Raw genomic sequence first — 12,663 nt, forward strand, 5'->3', positions numbered from 1 at the left:
TACCACTTTGTTTGTAACTCTATATTGTCTGTATTGTGCTTGTGATATGTTGTAAAATGTTGTATGTCTGTTAATGTTTCCCTCCTTTTATCTTTAAAAAAAAAAAAAACTACTGTGATAAAATCAGCATGGTACCTGCAAAAAAACACAACTGAGAATCAGTGGAACAGATTAGAAGATTCAGAAAAAGCTCCAAACACACTCAGTCACCTCATCTTAGACAAAGAGGCCAAACATGTTTACCATAAGAAGGTCTCTCTAATAAATGGTGCTGGATAAATCTTGGAATAACCCAAATGCCCATCAACCAAGGAATGGATAAAAAGATGTGGTATTTTTTATACAATGGAAAACTACTCAGCAATACAGAAGGGTAAGCTTGAAACTTATAGGTAAATGAATGCAAGTTGAGACCATACTCATAAGTGAAATAACTCAGACTCACATGTGTAAACATTACATTGTCTCCCTAGTGTGAGAAACTGACTGAGAAAATAAGGCCTACAATGTACAACATATATTGTGACATGGGTAGAAATTGTTCAAAAGGAAACAGGATCTAGGATGGGGGAACGGACGGAAAGGGAAAGGGAAAAAAATGCAGGTCAGTTACACTATTAGTGTCTCTTAGCTCATTGAAAAGAAAGGTCTGTGCTAATATCAATTTGAAAAATTTTAATGCCTGTATCTTGTACTCTGAATAACTACTTTAAATATAAAAATATACAAGGTATTAACTATTGTTATTCTGCTATTATTCTGTTATGAAATTTTATCCTTTTTCCTAAAATAAAATAAATGGTGCTGGAAAAACTGGCTTTCCACATGGACCTTCCACATAGTCTAAAACTGGACCCATGTCTATCACCATACACTAAACTATGGATCAAAGATCTAAATATTAAAACAGAAATACTAAATCTACTGGAAGAGAAAGTACGTAGAAATCTTAAAGACATAAGTATAGGCAGAGAGTTCATGAATCAAACCCTGATTTTATGCGAAATATTACAAAGAAACAACAACTGGGATCTCATAGCATTAAAAAGCTTTTGCACAGCAAAAGAAACCACCAACGAAGTCAAAAGATGACTCAACATACTGGGAAACAATCTTTTGCAGTTGTTCCACAGACAAAGGACTAATATCTAGAATATATAACAAACTGAAAAACAACGTACCCCCTAAATTTAAAGACCCAATCCAAAAGTGAGCATCTGAGATGAATACACACTTCTCAGATGAACAAGTACAAATGGGCAAATAAATACACGAAAAAATGTTCAACAATGCTGAGATTCTATCTCATTCCAGAAAGAATAACTTTTATCAAGAAATCAACTAATAACAAATGCTAGTGGGGCTGTGTGGAAAAAGAACCTTCTCCACTGCTGGTAGACTGGTGTGATCACTGTGGAAATTTCTGAGTGTGGAGATTCCTTAAGAAACTACAACTAGAGGTTCCTTTTGACCTAGCTATTCCCCTTCTTAGCATCTTTCCAAAAGAATTAAAGGCATCATACCACAGACATATATGCACACTCAAGTTTACAGTAGCACAGTTTGTAATAGCTAAACCTTGGAAACAGCCCAAACACCCATCAACAGATGAATGGATAAAGATGTGACTGATGGAGAGAGAGCTACAGGGTCAGAGAGACCTTAGTTCTATGCCTTTCGCTGGCTCAGCATATCAAATTATCACTGTTTAGAGTATCATCATCTGGGCCCCAATTCATTCATTTACAAGATTGAAATCTGTAAGAAACTTACCCAAAGAATATATGATATTCTAAAAGAGACATGATTAAATAATTGAAAAGAAGTATTTTAGAGATAAACGTAATTCTTTCATAGAGAGAAAGAGTCACTATGATCTAAAGCTTCGGGAATCATAAAATAACTATGGCTATTAAAAGTGAGAAAAAGAAAAGTGCTGCCAGGAACAAAAACCATAAATAAGGTGTGGAAGCTTGAGAATTTGGGGACATCTACAGTCCAAGGCAGAATTATCTAAACTGAGGACAAAATTTAGGGAAAACAAATAAAAAAAAAGACAAAGTGCCCACTCATGGTGAGGGTCTGGGATGGTAGGGGAAGAAATAGGCTCCAAGACTCCACGTAGTCCAAGCCTAATCTACATTTTAAAATTTTGTCACATGTAATAGAAATAATGCATATAAACAATCACTAAGCTTTAAAATGTAACGCCTAGCATTTACATCCACTTAACCCTGTTTAGTAGATCTTTCCTTTCCAGTTGTACTCTACTATGTAAAGGATACAACTAAAACAAATTTCTGAAGAGACAAAACTATGAAAAAATTGTAACTTCTCATCTTGGCCCTTGTTCATTTACTTCTATCAAAAATATACCAAAGAAATTTGTCTATGTGTCAAAAAAGTTGTAAAACTAAAAAAAAAATACTTTTAATAAATTATGATACAGGGTACTTTGTAAAGATAACTGCTGAGAGTACTCAGGAGACTGAGACAGGAGGATCACCGTGAGTTCAAGGACAGCATACCTAGTGAGTTCAAGGCTACCCTGAACTACAAATTGAAATCCTGTATCAAAAATTATCTAAAGCGTCAGTATAGTTTAAAAAGTAAGTGTCATTCAAAGGTTCAGTCAGAAGAACGTAAATGCATAGAAAACAAAAATATCATCCCCTTGCTCCCCAAGAGAACTAGAATTGGCAGAAAAATGTCAACAATAAAATGAAAAAAGGTAGATAAATGAACAAATAAATTTATAATAAGATGTGATTCATAAATAGAAAAGAGAGTCTATGATGAACTTATGTTCTCTGCAGGTACTGGAAATATGCCTTTCAAGATTTTATTTTTTTAAATTCACTAATGCAAATCACACTCCCCTCTCTGCTCAGTGAAGCTTTAAGGAGGAGAATATTAATCTATATCCACAGTGATTAATGCTAAGAACGGGATAGCTTAACCATTTCACTCACCACCTCACATAATAATAAATATATTTTTTTGGTACCAGGAATTGAACTCACAACTTTGCGCTTACCAGGCAAACGCTTGTGCTACTGAGCTATATCCCCAGCCCCTCACACAATAATTTAAATCACTTAGGAAATTTTACTTCTCTTTTCAAAGACTCTTTGTGGAGTCTTTCACACATCTTAACAGGAAAATGATAAGAAAAATTAGTTGGGAAGTTGAATATTTAAATATGGCAAAACTCAAGTGATATTTTTAATCTTCTTTCATGAACTGCAAACGAAATTAATTCATATTACAAAAATCTGACTTAGCAAAATAACTAGTTTTGCTTTTAAAACTATTTTTTCTGCATTCATTTAGGTTAAATAATTTGAATATCAATGTCCTCTACTATAATATGGATGAATGTTTGGTTTCCAGTATTTCAAAAAATCAGATCCTTATATGTAACAAATTTTTAAGACTCTCTTCTCTGAGATATACATCTTATGTAACATCCTGTAAGCTCTATAGTACTTTAAAATATATACCTATATCAAAAAGGTTAACATACTGGGTATGTGCTCCTCACAAGTCCATGCATTAAAGGTTTGGTCTTCAACCAGTGGATTTATTGGGAGATTTTGAAAGCCATGGAGCTCGGTGGGAGATTTCTAGTCATTCAGAGTATGCTTCTAGGGGAAACTGAGAACTAGGTCCCTTCGCTCTGTTCTTGTTCATGTCCCAGCTATGAGGTGAGAAGCTCTGCTTCTCTGTGTGCTCCTCACAATGACAGCTGCCTCACCACAGGCCCAAAGGCCCAGAAGCCAATAGAACACAGACTTAAACCTGCAAAACTATGAGGCAAAATCCACCTTTACAGTTTATAAGCTGATTATCTTGGGAATACTGTAGCAGTAACAGAAAGCTAACAAACATAGTACCTAAACTAAAGATATATATTGATCTAGAAACAGCAGTTGGTATCAAGTCTTTAGATTCCTTCCAAAAACTCAATAATCCTTCAAAGATATAAGAGACACTGAGAGGGCACCATTAATTCAGAAGCCAGTTTAGCAAAGCTATAACACATTCAAGTTTATTTAGTGCTTCCTCATTTTCAACCAAGCTAACATACGAACCCTGAAAGAGGACAAGAGTAAAAATTCTCACTTTACAAATAAGATTGAAGTCTGGAGACTGACTGTTACACAGCTTAGCAACAAAAATGCTAATGAATGGCAGATCTAATATTTATTTCTAATTTAATGTTTTTATCCTTAAAACTTACTCATCTGATCATGGAATAGTTGTGAAATAATTTATATAAAATCAACCTCACATATATATTTCAATCAATAATGGAAAGAGAGGTAAATACATTCAAGTTATACCTATTTGGACCATCTAAAAGCTTGGCTACAGTTTTATACAATAATCATTTTTAGAGCATTAAAATAAATGGTAGAATGAGCTAAGGTAAGCTAAATTGGTAAGCATATTTTAGAAAGCGTTAAGAAGTAGAAATACAATAAATTTTGAAATACCATAAAATTTTTAAGATCTATTTTTAAAAAACTTTCATTTTGCACTTGTCATATTTAAACTTATTAATTCAGTGAATTCACTTGTCTCGTGAATTTCTTAGTGATTGTAAGAAGATCTGGTAAGTACCGTAATATGCTTGAACACCATTAATTAGTTATGGGGTAAATACTTCATTTTTAGAACATTAAAAAGGTGATATGCAAAAAAAGCAGTAAGTTTTAACTAAAGGTTACTAAAGGAACTAAAAAAAAGTCATGCAATTGGAGATGGAGTACATGCTTTAAAGCATATTACACTGGAGTTTAAAAGACAGTTATGACATTTTTAAGGTATGATATTAAAATGGTGTTTCTTTTGGCCTCATTCCAAGAACCATAAAGAAGCACATTAAAATGGTGATGAAATAAAATGCTTACAGGTTTGTATCTCAGGGCATCTCTGTAGGATCCAAACAAAGCAGCTTGTGCCCTAAGAAAGGCCCTAGCCACTCCATCACCCGTAGCTGTAGACTGCTTCCTCAGTTTATTTTTCAAGGCCGAGACCTGCATGACAGAGAGGAACAGTTAAATTAACACCTCAGAAATTGGTACAGCGAGGTACGAACCCAATCAGCAGGCAAACCACAGAGTCTGCAGGTCAGCCAAAAATTCATCCTCCTCCCTGATAGCTTATCTTTTTAACTGCGGAGAGCACCTGCTGGTCTGCTAATTGAAACGAAAGCAGGAGAGGATAGGAACGTGCTAATGCAAATTGGTTTATGCTCTCTTTTTTTCCCAAGGCCTCTTGACATAAATAAGCTTTAATTATTTTACAGTAAACTGCTTCTGAGCCACTTTTCTGCAGATTTTTTAGAAAATTACAACATGTGTCTACTTGTTCTGAAGTGAAGCTGGTTGGCTATCATTCATTTCTGCATGTAAGGTTATTTGTTATGGGTCCTCTGGGATTGCTTACTATTTTATTTTACTTTTGGAAGCCTCATTTGCATGTGTAATTTTCCAGTCAATAGTTTTGTCATTATTAGAAAAAAAAAGGGAGAAGAGACAAAGTTATTGAGGCCATACCATGAATAGGGAATTATGTTACGCAAATGTTATATACACTCTCAATTTCACAACTGGCTTCTAGGAAAACCACTGGTAATTCCATTAATGAATGAAGAAATAGAGGCACAAAGACATGCATTAAAATCACACATTCAAGCTTACATATCGCACGGTCTCTCTTGTATGAAAAACTCAATAGATAAATGAAGTGCAAAATACATAACAGGAAAAAAAGGAGAAAGAAAAACAGTTGCTGTAATTCAGCATGGACAAGGTATCTAAAAGTGTATCTTGATTTAATGTAATTGTCTAATGTGTTTTATTTTTTTTTGCCTATTGGTCTTGTTAATCTGTATATACGATAATTAACTTTGTAAGGAATTATAAATAAATTAATCTGATGTTGGCAAAATAAAAGGGGTTGGAAGGAAGGGGAAAAAGCAAAATTGAGGTATGTGATGTACATGTAAGAATTCCCTACAATGAATGTAATCATTACGTACTGCCAACATGTACTAATAAAAATTAAAAAATAAAAAAGACATGCATTAATCTATCCTCCCTATGAAACTAATAGAAGCAGTCTGTCCAGTTTCCTCCAATCCCACGTGCTGGGTCTGCGCTCAGTGTCACTGCCTCATAAACCAGTAACAAGAATAAAGTACGAGTGTTTTTAAAACAAAGAAAAACTTACCTAAGCATTTGTAAAACTTTAAAAAGCACTTTAATTTATCGTAATTTTTTCATACATAATCCAATTCATTTTCTTAAGAAAAACACAAGTTAATGAGACAAATACAAATTGAATGTTTAACAGAACATGTTCTTATCCATATGAAACTACCAAATAATAAAATAGTGTGATTTAGCCTTTACATATATATATGCAAAAAGAAATATTTTTATTTCCTTATACAAGCAGTCCTGACTACTCTTGTAGATGATGATTGTAATTGAAGTGCTAACCTAATTAACAACTAAACTTTGAATAATGCTAATGAGAAATGAACACAGCATCAGAGGAAAGACCAGCTCTACAGGTGATAAACCTGCACAGTAGTGACATTTTCCAGTGTAAAGTCACAGTTGCTGTGATCTGATCAAAGAAACAGACCCCCATTGGGTCCAATTATAACCATAGTTTTGAAAAAATTATTGAGTTATGATGTTCATAATCTATGCAGAAAGGCCTTTGCAGTATAGGTCTTTTCCCCATAGCTGTGATCTTTTCAATTTATATCCAAGCTCCATAGATTCTGATAAAAGTTTAGAGCCTAATTCATTTAGCCCACAAAGTGCATAAACCAGCATTCATTTTAAAAAGTTTTTATTATTAAAATCCAACTTGAAGAAATGCATGTTTTAAATAAATAAAATAAATCTCTAACTTAGTACTTTTTATTCTAGTTTTAAAAAGTTATTTTTTCCTAAGTTTCAAATGCCCTTAAAGAAAAAGCAATGGGGATGAATATCAATATATACAAATAGATTTATTATCGACTCCCCAATAAAAGGAACATGTATCCAATTTTTTAAAGTATTACTAAAAGGAAATGATTGAAGTTTCTGAACATTTTGCTGTAGAAAATAAAAATTACGTTTTAAAATATCATGCCTTGTATCTTGCAAAAAAAACCCCTCAAAGTATAGTTTTTAATAAAACAAACTCACAATTCAGTTCTGCAGAAATGAAGAACACAATGTTCTTCACGCAATCATAACACTTAGGGTCACAATAATAGAATCAAGTTAAAGCACTTTTCAGCCTTTATGATACCATGCTCTTGACTGCATAACTGCTGCTTGGGCCATCCAGGAATACGAATCACATTGTCACAACTGCTTCCTGACCAAATCACAAGTATGCAGCCTTCCTTTCCAAAAGCAGTCACTCGGTAATAGTTTCTGAACTCCTTGTGGATATGTAGAAAATAGGAAAGAAAATACTTGTCCTAGAATTGTACTGTCTAAAAAGGTAGCCAGCAGATACATGAGCAAATGAAATGTGCCTCCTCCAAATTCAGATTTGCTCTAAGTGTAAAATAAACACGTTTGACTTAGTACAAAAATACTCATAAATAATTTTCATACTGATAACATTTTGAAACAATACAGTGACTACAAAGTAAAATATACTATTAAATTTACTTCACCCATTTCTTTTAACTTTTAAATGAGACTACTAGAACAGTGCTATTCTATATAACCACATCATCTAATTTCATACAAATATGGGGTGTTAAAGTTTGGCAAGTGAGGAATATGGTTATATTTCTCCTTTGGCTATTTCTACATTATTTCAATTCACACACACTACATCAGAAATGTTTCTCCACGATCTATTCTGGGCTATCACTGTCAGTCGATTTCAGGTTGTGCCTGTTTTCAGAGACCAGCAGAGGAGCTGAGTTAACTGTTTTTATATGTAAAAATAAATGCTCAAAAATAGCCTGTAAAAATAAAACAATTTTTACAGATCAGTTTTAGACACAAGGAAATCGAATCTAATGTGAAATGACCGTGTCCACCTTGCTGCCTTCTTGGCCCTTGGGTCACTGGAGTAAGTTATTACTGTTACCACTGCCCTCCGCAGTACCAATTAGCATTTAGCAGATGGTATCTGCAAAATGAAGATGTTCTGTACTTCTCCAATATCGGGTCCACTTTAATTTCCAGGCTTCCACATTCGGCTATAAAATAAATGTACATCTTCCTGTGCAATTTTAAAGCTTATATTCGCGCCTGACTCAATTCAGAAAAGCACTTGGAACCTTAGTGATACGGCCAGTACAACACAATCCTCTTAATACTACGAAGTATCCACTGTTTTCTCTTTTTAAGAAAGTAAGCTAGTCCCAATCTCCAATTGCTAAAGATTCCTTCAAAGCTGACACTGTATTTTATTGTTTCTAGAAAGTTTTCAGACTGTAAATAATTTTAATCTAGTTAAGTATTACACTAGGCCAAGTAAAGTTAAATAGTAAAACCAGAAATAAACAACATTTCACTGCTCTTATCAAGTGTTTAAATTCCTTTCATGAAATGAGAATTTGGGCCCCTAAACAGTCATCCATGGAATTATAACCTAGGTTTAGCACAGTGGGAGTTTGCCGCAGCATGAATAATATTACCACAAGTTCTCTGCGTTTACCCTCTTAGCACTGAAGTGACTGTGAATCACAGGAAGGAATTACATGAGTACACAGAATAAATAGGTATAAATTAAGAGTGCAAGCCATGTACACACAGTCTAAGTAATGAAGGAATAATGCACACGAGGCATGTCAGAAAGGCAGAGGATGTAAAGGGGCTGTTTTTCAGAGCAAAACTGTATTTTTCTCTTACTCTTACTTCTTGATCCATTTCTGTAGTAAAGTAATTGCTGTACCTAAAACATTTAATTTTGGGGCTGGGAATTTAGCTCAGCAGCACAGCGCCTGCCTGGCAAGCGTGAGATCATGAGTTTGATTCCAGTACTGGAAAAAAACCAAACAAAACAAAACAAAACAAAAATTTAGTTTAATTTAATTTTTTTTTTTTCCGGTACCGGGAATCAAACTCACGACGTTGTGCTTGCCAGGCAGGCGCTATGCTGCTGAGCTAAATCCCCAGCCCCTTTAATTTTATTTTTAAGATCAAAAAGAGAAACATCAGGTTAAGAAAGAGAGGATAAAAATGACTGTTCAAAAGTAATACTCAGATAGTATTTAGATAACCTATACAATTTAAAATAGCCCTATTATGTTTGTCGTATCAGCACGTTTGCAGAGTATAACAATTACATTTGTGTGGGGAGTTGGTATATGTATGTACATAACACCTCTGTATTCTTTTTTTCATCCTCTACCTCTCCCATCCCTCTCTGCTCTATCTCTTGGTCCTCTTCCCATTTGCAAAATCCCTATTTCCATGTATTCCTTTCAATGTTTTTTTTAATCTCCTTTCCCTCCCCATTCCGTATCTTGATCCCCTTTGCAGTTAAGAAAGATCTCCCTATTTTCCATTATCTATCTTTCATTTTGCTCTTTATTTATATTTTGGGTTTCTCATGTAAGACTATGTGTGAACTATGTGATATTTAGGCTTGTGTATCTGATTTATTTCACTTAATATTATGGTCTCAAGCTGCATTTTTCCCACAAATGCCTCAAATTTATCCTTCTTTATGGTACAATAGTATCCACTGTGTATAAATAGCCCATTTTCTTTATTTATCCACTGATGAGCAAAGAAGTTGTTTCCAACATTTAGGTATTATAATTTATGCTGCTATAAACATGGGTATGCATATATCATGGTAATATGATAACTTTAACTCTTATAGGCAATAAATACATAAACATATCTTCAACATTACTGGTCATTAGAGAAATGCAAATTAAAACAACACTGAGATTCCATCCTACTCCAGAAAGAACAGCTACCATCAAGAAATCAAATAATAACAAATGCTGGTGAGGCCTCAGGGGAAAAGAAACCCTTCCACATTCTTGGACGGAATATAAACTAACAACCATGATGGATCTGAGTATGGAGATTCCTCAAAACACTAAAACTGGAACCTCCACTGACCCTATATGTTTTTAAATCTCCTTTTATGTAACTAAACTGTACTTTATAAACTGCATACATTTAGAAAAGTTAATTTCAAATGATCATTTGCTTTAGAATAAAGCAATAATTTTTATTCTCGTGAAAGATATCTACCATAGGAATTAGATATTAAATTCCTACACTTTTAACCTTTCAGATGTTCAGTTTAAGAAACAAACAATTCCCTCATTACATATTAATTTTCTAACAAGCTTCTCTTTGAGGATCAAAATAGTAAACTTTAACATTTATTTAAAGAAAGGCATATGACATAGTTATTTATAACGGGTATCATTACAGTACTTTTGTATGCTTAAATTACGTGGCACCACTAATTAATATGGTAGCATCTATGCCTATTTCCTGTCAGAGGCATCTTAATAGTAAAAGAAACAAAATCACTTTTACCTTCCCCTGCTAAGGCATGGATCTGAACTATCTCCCAGACCTCATTGTTAAAGGTGCTGCTGAAAGCGGGCAGCAGAAGCCTTCAGTGGTAGCACCTACTTAAAAGAAGTTAGGTCACTGGAACATGCCCTCGAAGGGGAGCCTGTGAGCCTAGCTCCTTGTTATTTCTCTCTGCTCCTCAGCCACCGGGAGCCAACAGTTTTCTCTGCCAAGTGCTCCCACCGTGATAGACTGCCTGGCTATAGAAGCAGAAGCAACAGAGCCAATCAAGCACAGACTGAAACCTTTGAAACCATGAGCTCAAATCAACTTTTCCTTTTTATAAGTTGTTTACCTCAAGGATTTTGTCACAGTGACAGAAAGCTAAGCCTCCACCTCACACTCAATACCACATTAATGTTACTTCTATTCATCAGCTGCTCTAATGGGAACACTGTGTGGCCCCCACGCCCTCTGCCATCTCCCACATGCAATAACTCACCACGGCCTTCTCTGACACACATTCCAAATCCGCCTACTTTGCTCTGAATCCTTGGTGCTATCAGGTTCACGTAACTACTACCTTTCACTGTGACCATTCCAATGATCTCCTAACGGGGTTTCCTACTTCATTTCTTAAATCCAATAATCTTTAGGACCCAGAACTCTAGGCGTTTTTCTAACTCAAAGTTAACTCTATTCCTCCCCAGAAAATCTTCACTGAAATGTGGTGTATATTCACCAAGAAAAACTGGGCCACAAAGAAAAATTTGCCCACAGAGAAAACAAGATCGTGTCATTTGCAGGAAAATGGATGGGACTTGGACCAAAATGTTAAGTAAAGTAAATCACACACAGAAAGTTCAATGTCAATGGTTTCTCTTATATTAAAAACCTAAAACATAAACAAACCCATGAGTAAAATAAGAGTAATGCTAGGAAACACAAAGGCAGACTGGCTGGAGATGGAGAGGGAATTGGAGGACAGGGCAGGAGGGGTGAAGGAAGGGTGGGTAAAGTGATTGGAAATGATCAAGATACGCTGTGTATGAATGCCAATTTCCTCAAATAGGTGTAACTATTACGTATTGCCAACAAACATTAGAAAGAACTCCGTTGGATTTTCTATGAAATTCAAATGTCCCTGCATGGACATTTCACTTCTTCCTGGGAACATAGCGTTCTCTTTTGCTTGTCACACTGCAGCTACAGGCCTCGCCCATTCTTGACCTCCCCAGCCTCTTCCCCAAAGCACAGCCTTGGTATATTCCTTCCCTCCTCCTACTTCTCGGGGCTTACTCATACTCATTGTTCTGGCCACTTCTGTAGAAAGATATTCCTGACACACTGATCTTCTATGTACCACAAAAGGCTGACCTGAGTTTGTGGACTGGTAATAACATTTCAGCTTAGCTAGAGTTATTTTTACTTTAGCTTACTGGTAGCAGAGATAGCTGTCTGTCTACAAGCAACCATTTTTCCTCTCTTTGGTAATGGAAATCAAGTTTTGACTGGTACGTTGTTACCTAGCCATTTCCCAACATCCCTTATGATTTGGTGTGGCCAGACGGCTGGTTCAGACAAATGATATAGGAAATGAAGAACATGACTCTTTCAGACTCTCCCCCTAAAAAATATGAGTACCCACCCCTAAATTTCCTCCTTTCCCCGGGGCAAGGTAGACCAAGAGCAGTGGACAGCCACTTTAAATCTGGAGTTGGAAGCCTGGTGTTGAGGGTGATATTTGCCCCACAGTTCCTCTTAATTATTACACAACAGAGAAATAAATTGGACATTATATCCAAGTGTTCATGTTTAGGTGTCTCTGCTGCAGTAGCTTAGCCTATGCCCTAATGAAGACATCACCAAAGAGGTGAACAGTTTAAAAGGATATATTAGACATATGAAATAAGACCAAGGGACCAAGCTTCTAATTGTTTCCATAGCTTCTCATACTGATGCCTGAAAAATCGCACCATCAGCGCAACTTACATAGCACCGGGGTTCTGCCTGGCCATGAAAAAAAAAAGGATCCTCAGGTTTACAGATGTCACTATTATGTTAGACAAAAACACGTGTGTTCTCAAGAGTCTTTACACTACTGAAGAAAATAGCTCCATGTTGTACTACAGAGTCC

At 35.4% G+C, this 12,663-nt stretch overlaps 1 protein-coding gene across 1 annotated transcript in view; it reads right to left on the reverse strand.

Moving 5' to 3' along the window:
- Positions 1–12,663, reverse strand: part of Dennd1b (DENN/MADD domain containing 1B) — a gene marked incomplete at its 5' end in the record, with an annotated part of 220,228 nt that overhangs the window by 73,172 nt on the left and 134,393 nt on the right. Inside the window, 1 exon segment of the mRNA XM_013521889.1 lies at positions 4,917–5,042. Within this exon segment, the coding sequence (XP_013377343.1) occupies positions 4,917–5,042 (126 nt within the window).

Source organism: Chinchilla lanigera, unplaced genomic scaffold (genome assembly GCF_000276665.1).
Source record: "Chinchilla lanigera isolate Chin_1 unplaced genomic scaffold, ChiLan1.0 scaffold00005, whole genome shotgun sequence".
NCBI lineage: Eukaryota > Metazoa > Chordata > Mammalia > Rodentia > Chinchillidae > Chinchilla > Chinchilla lanigera.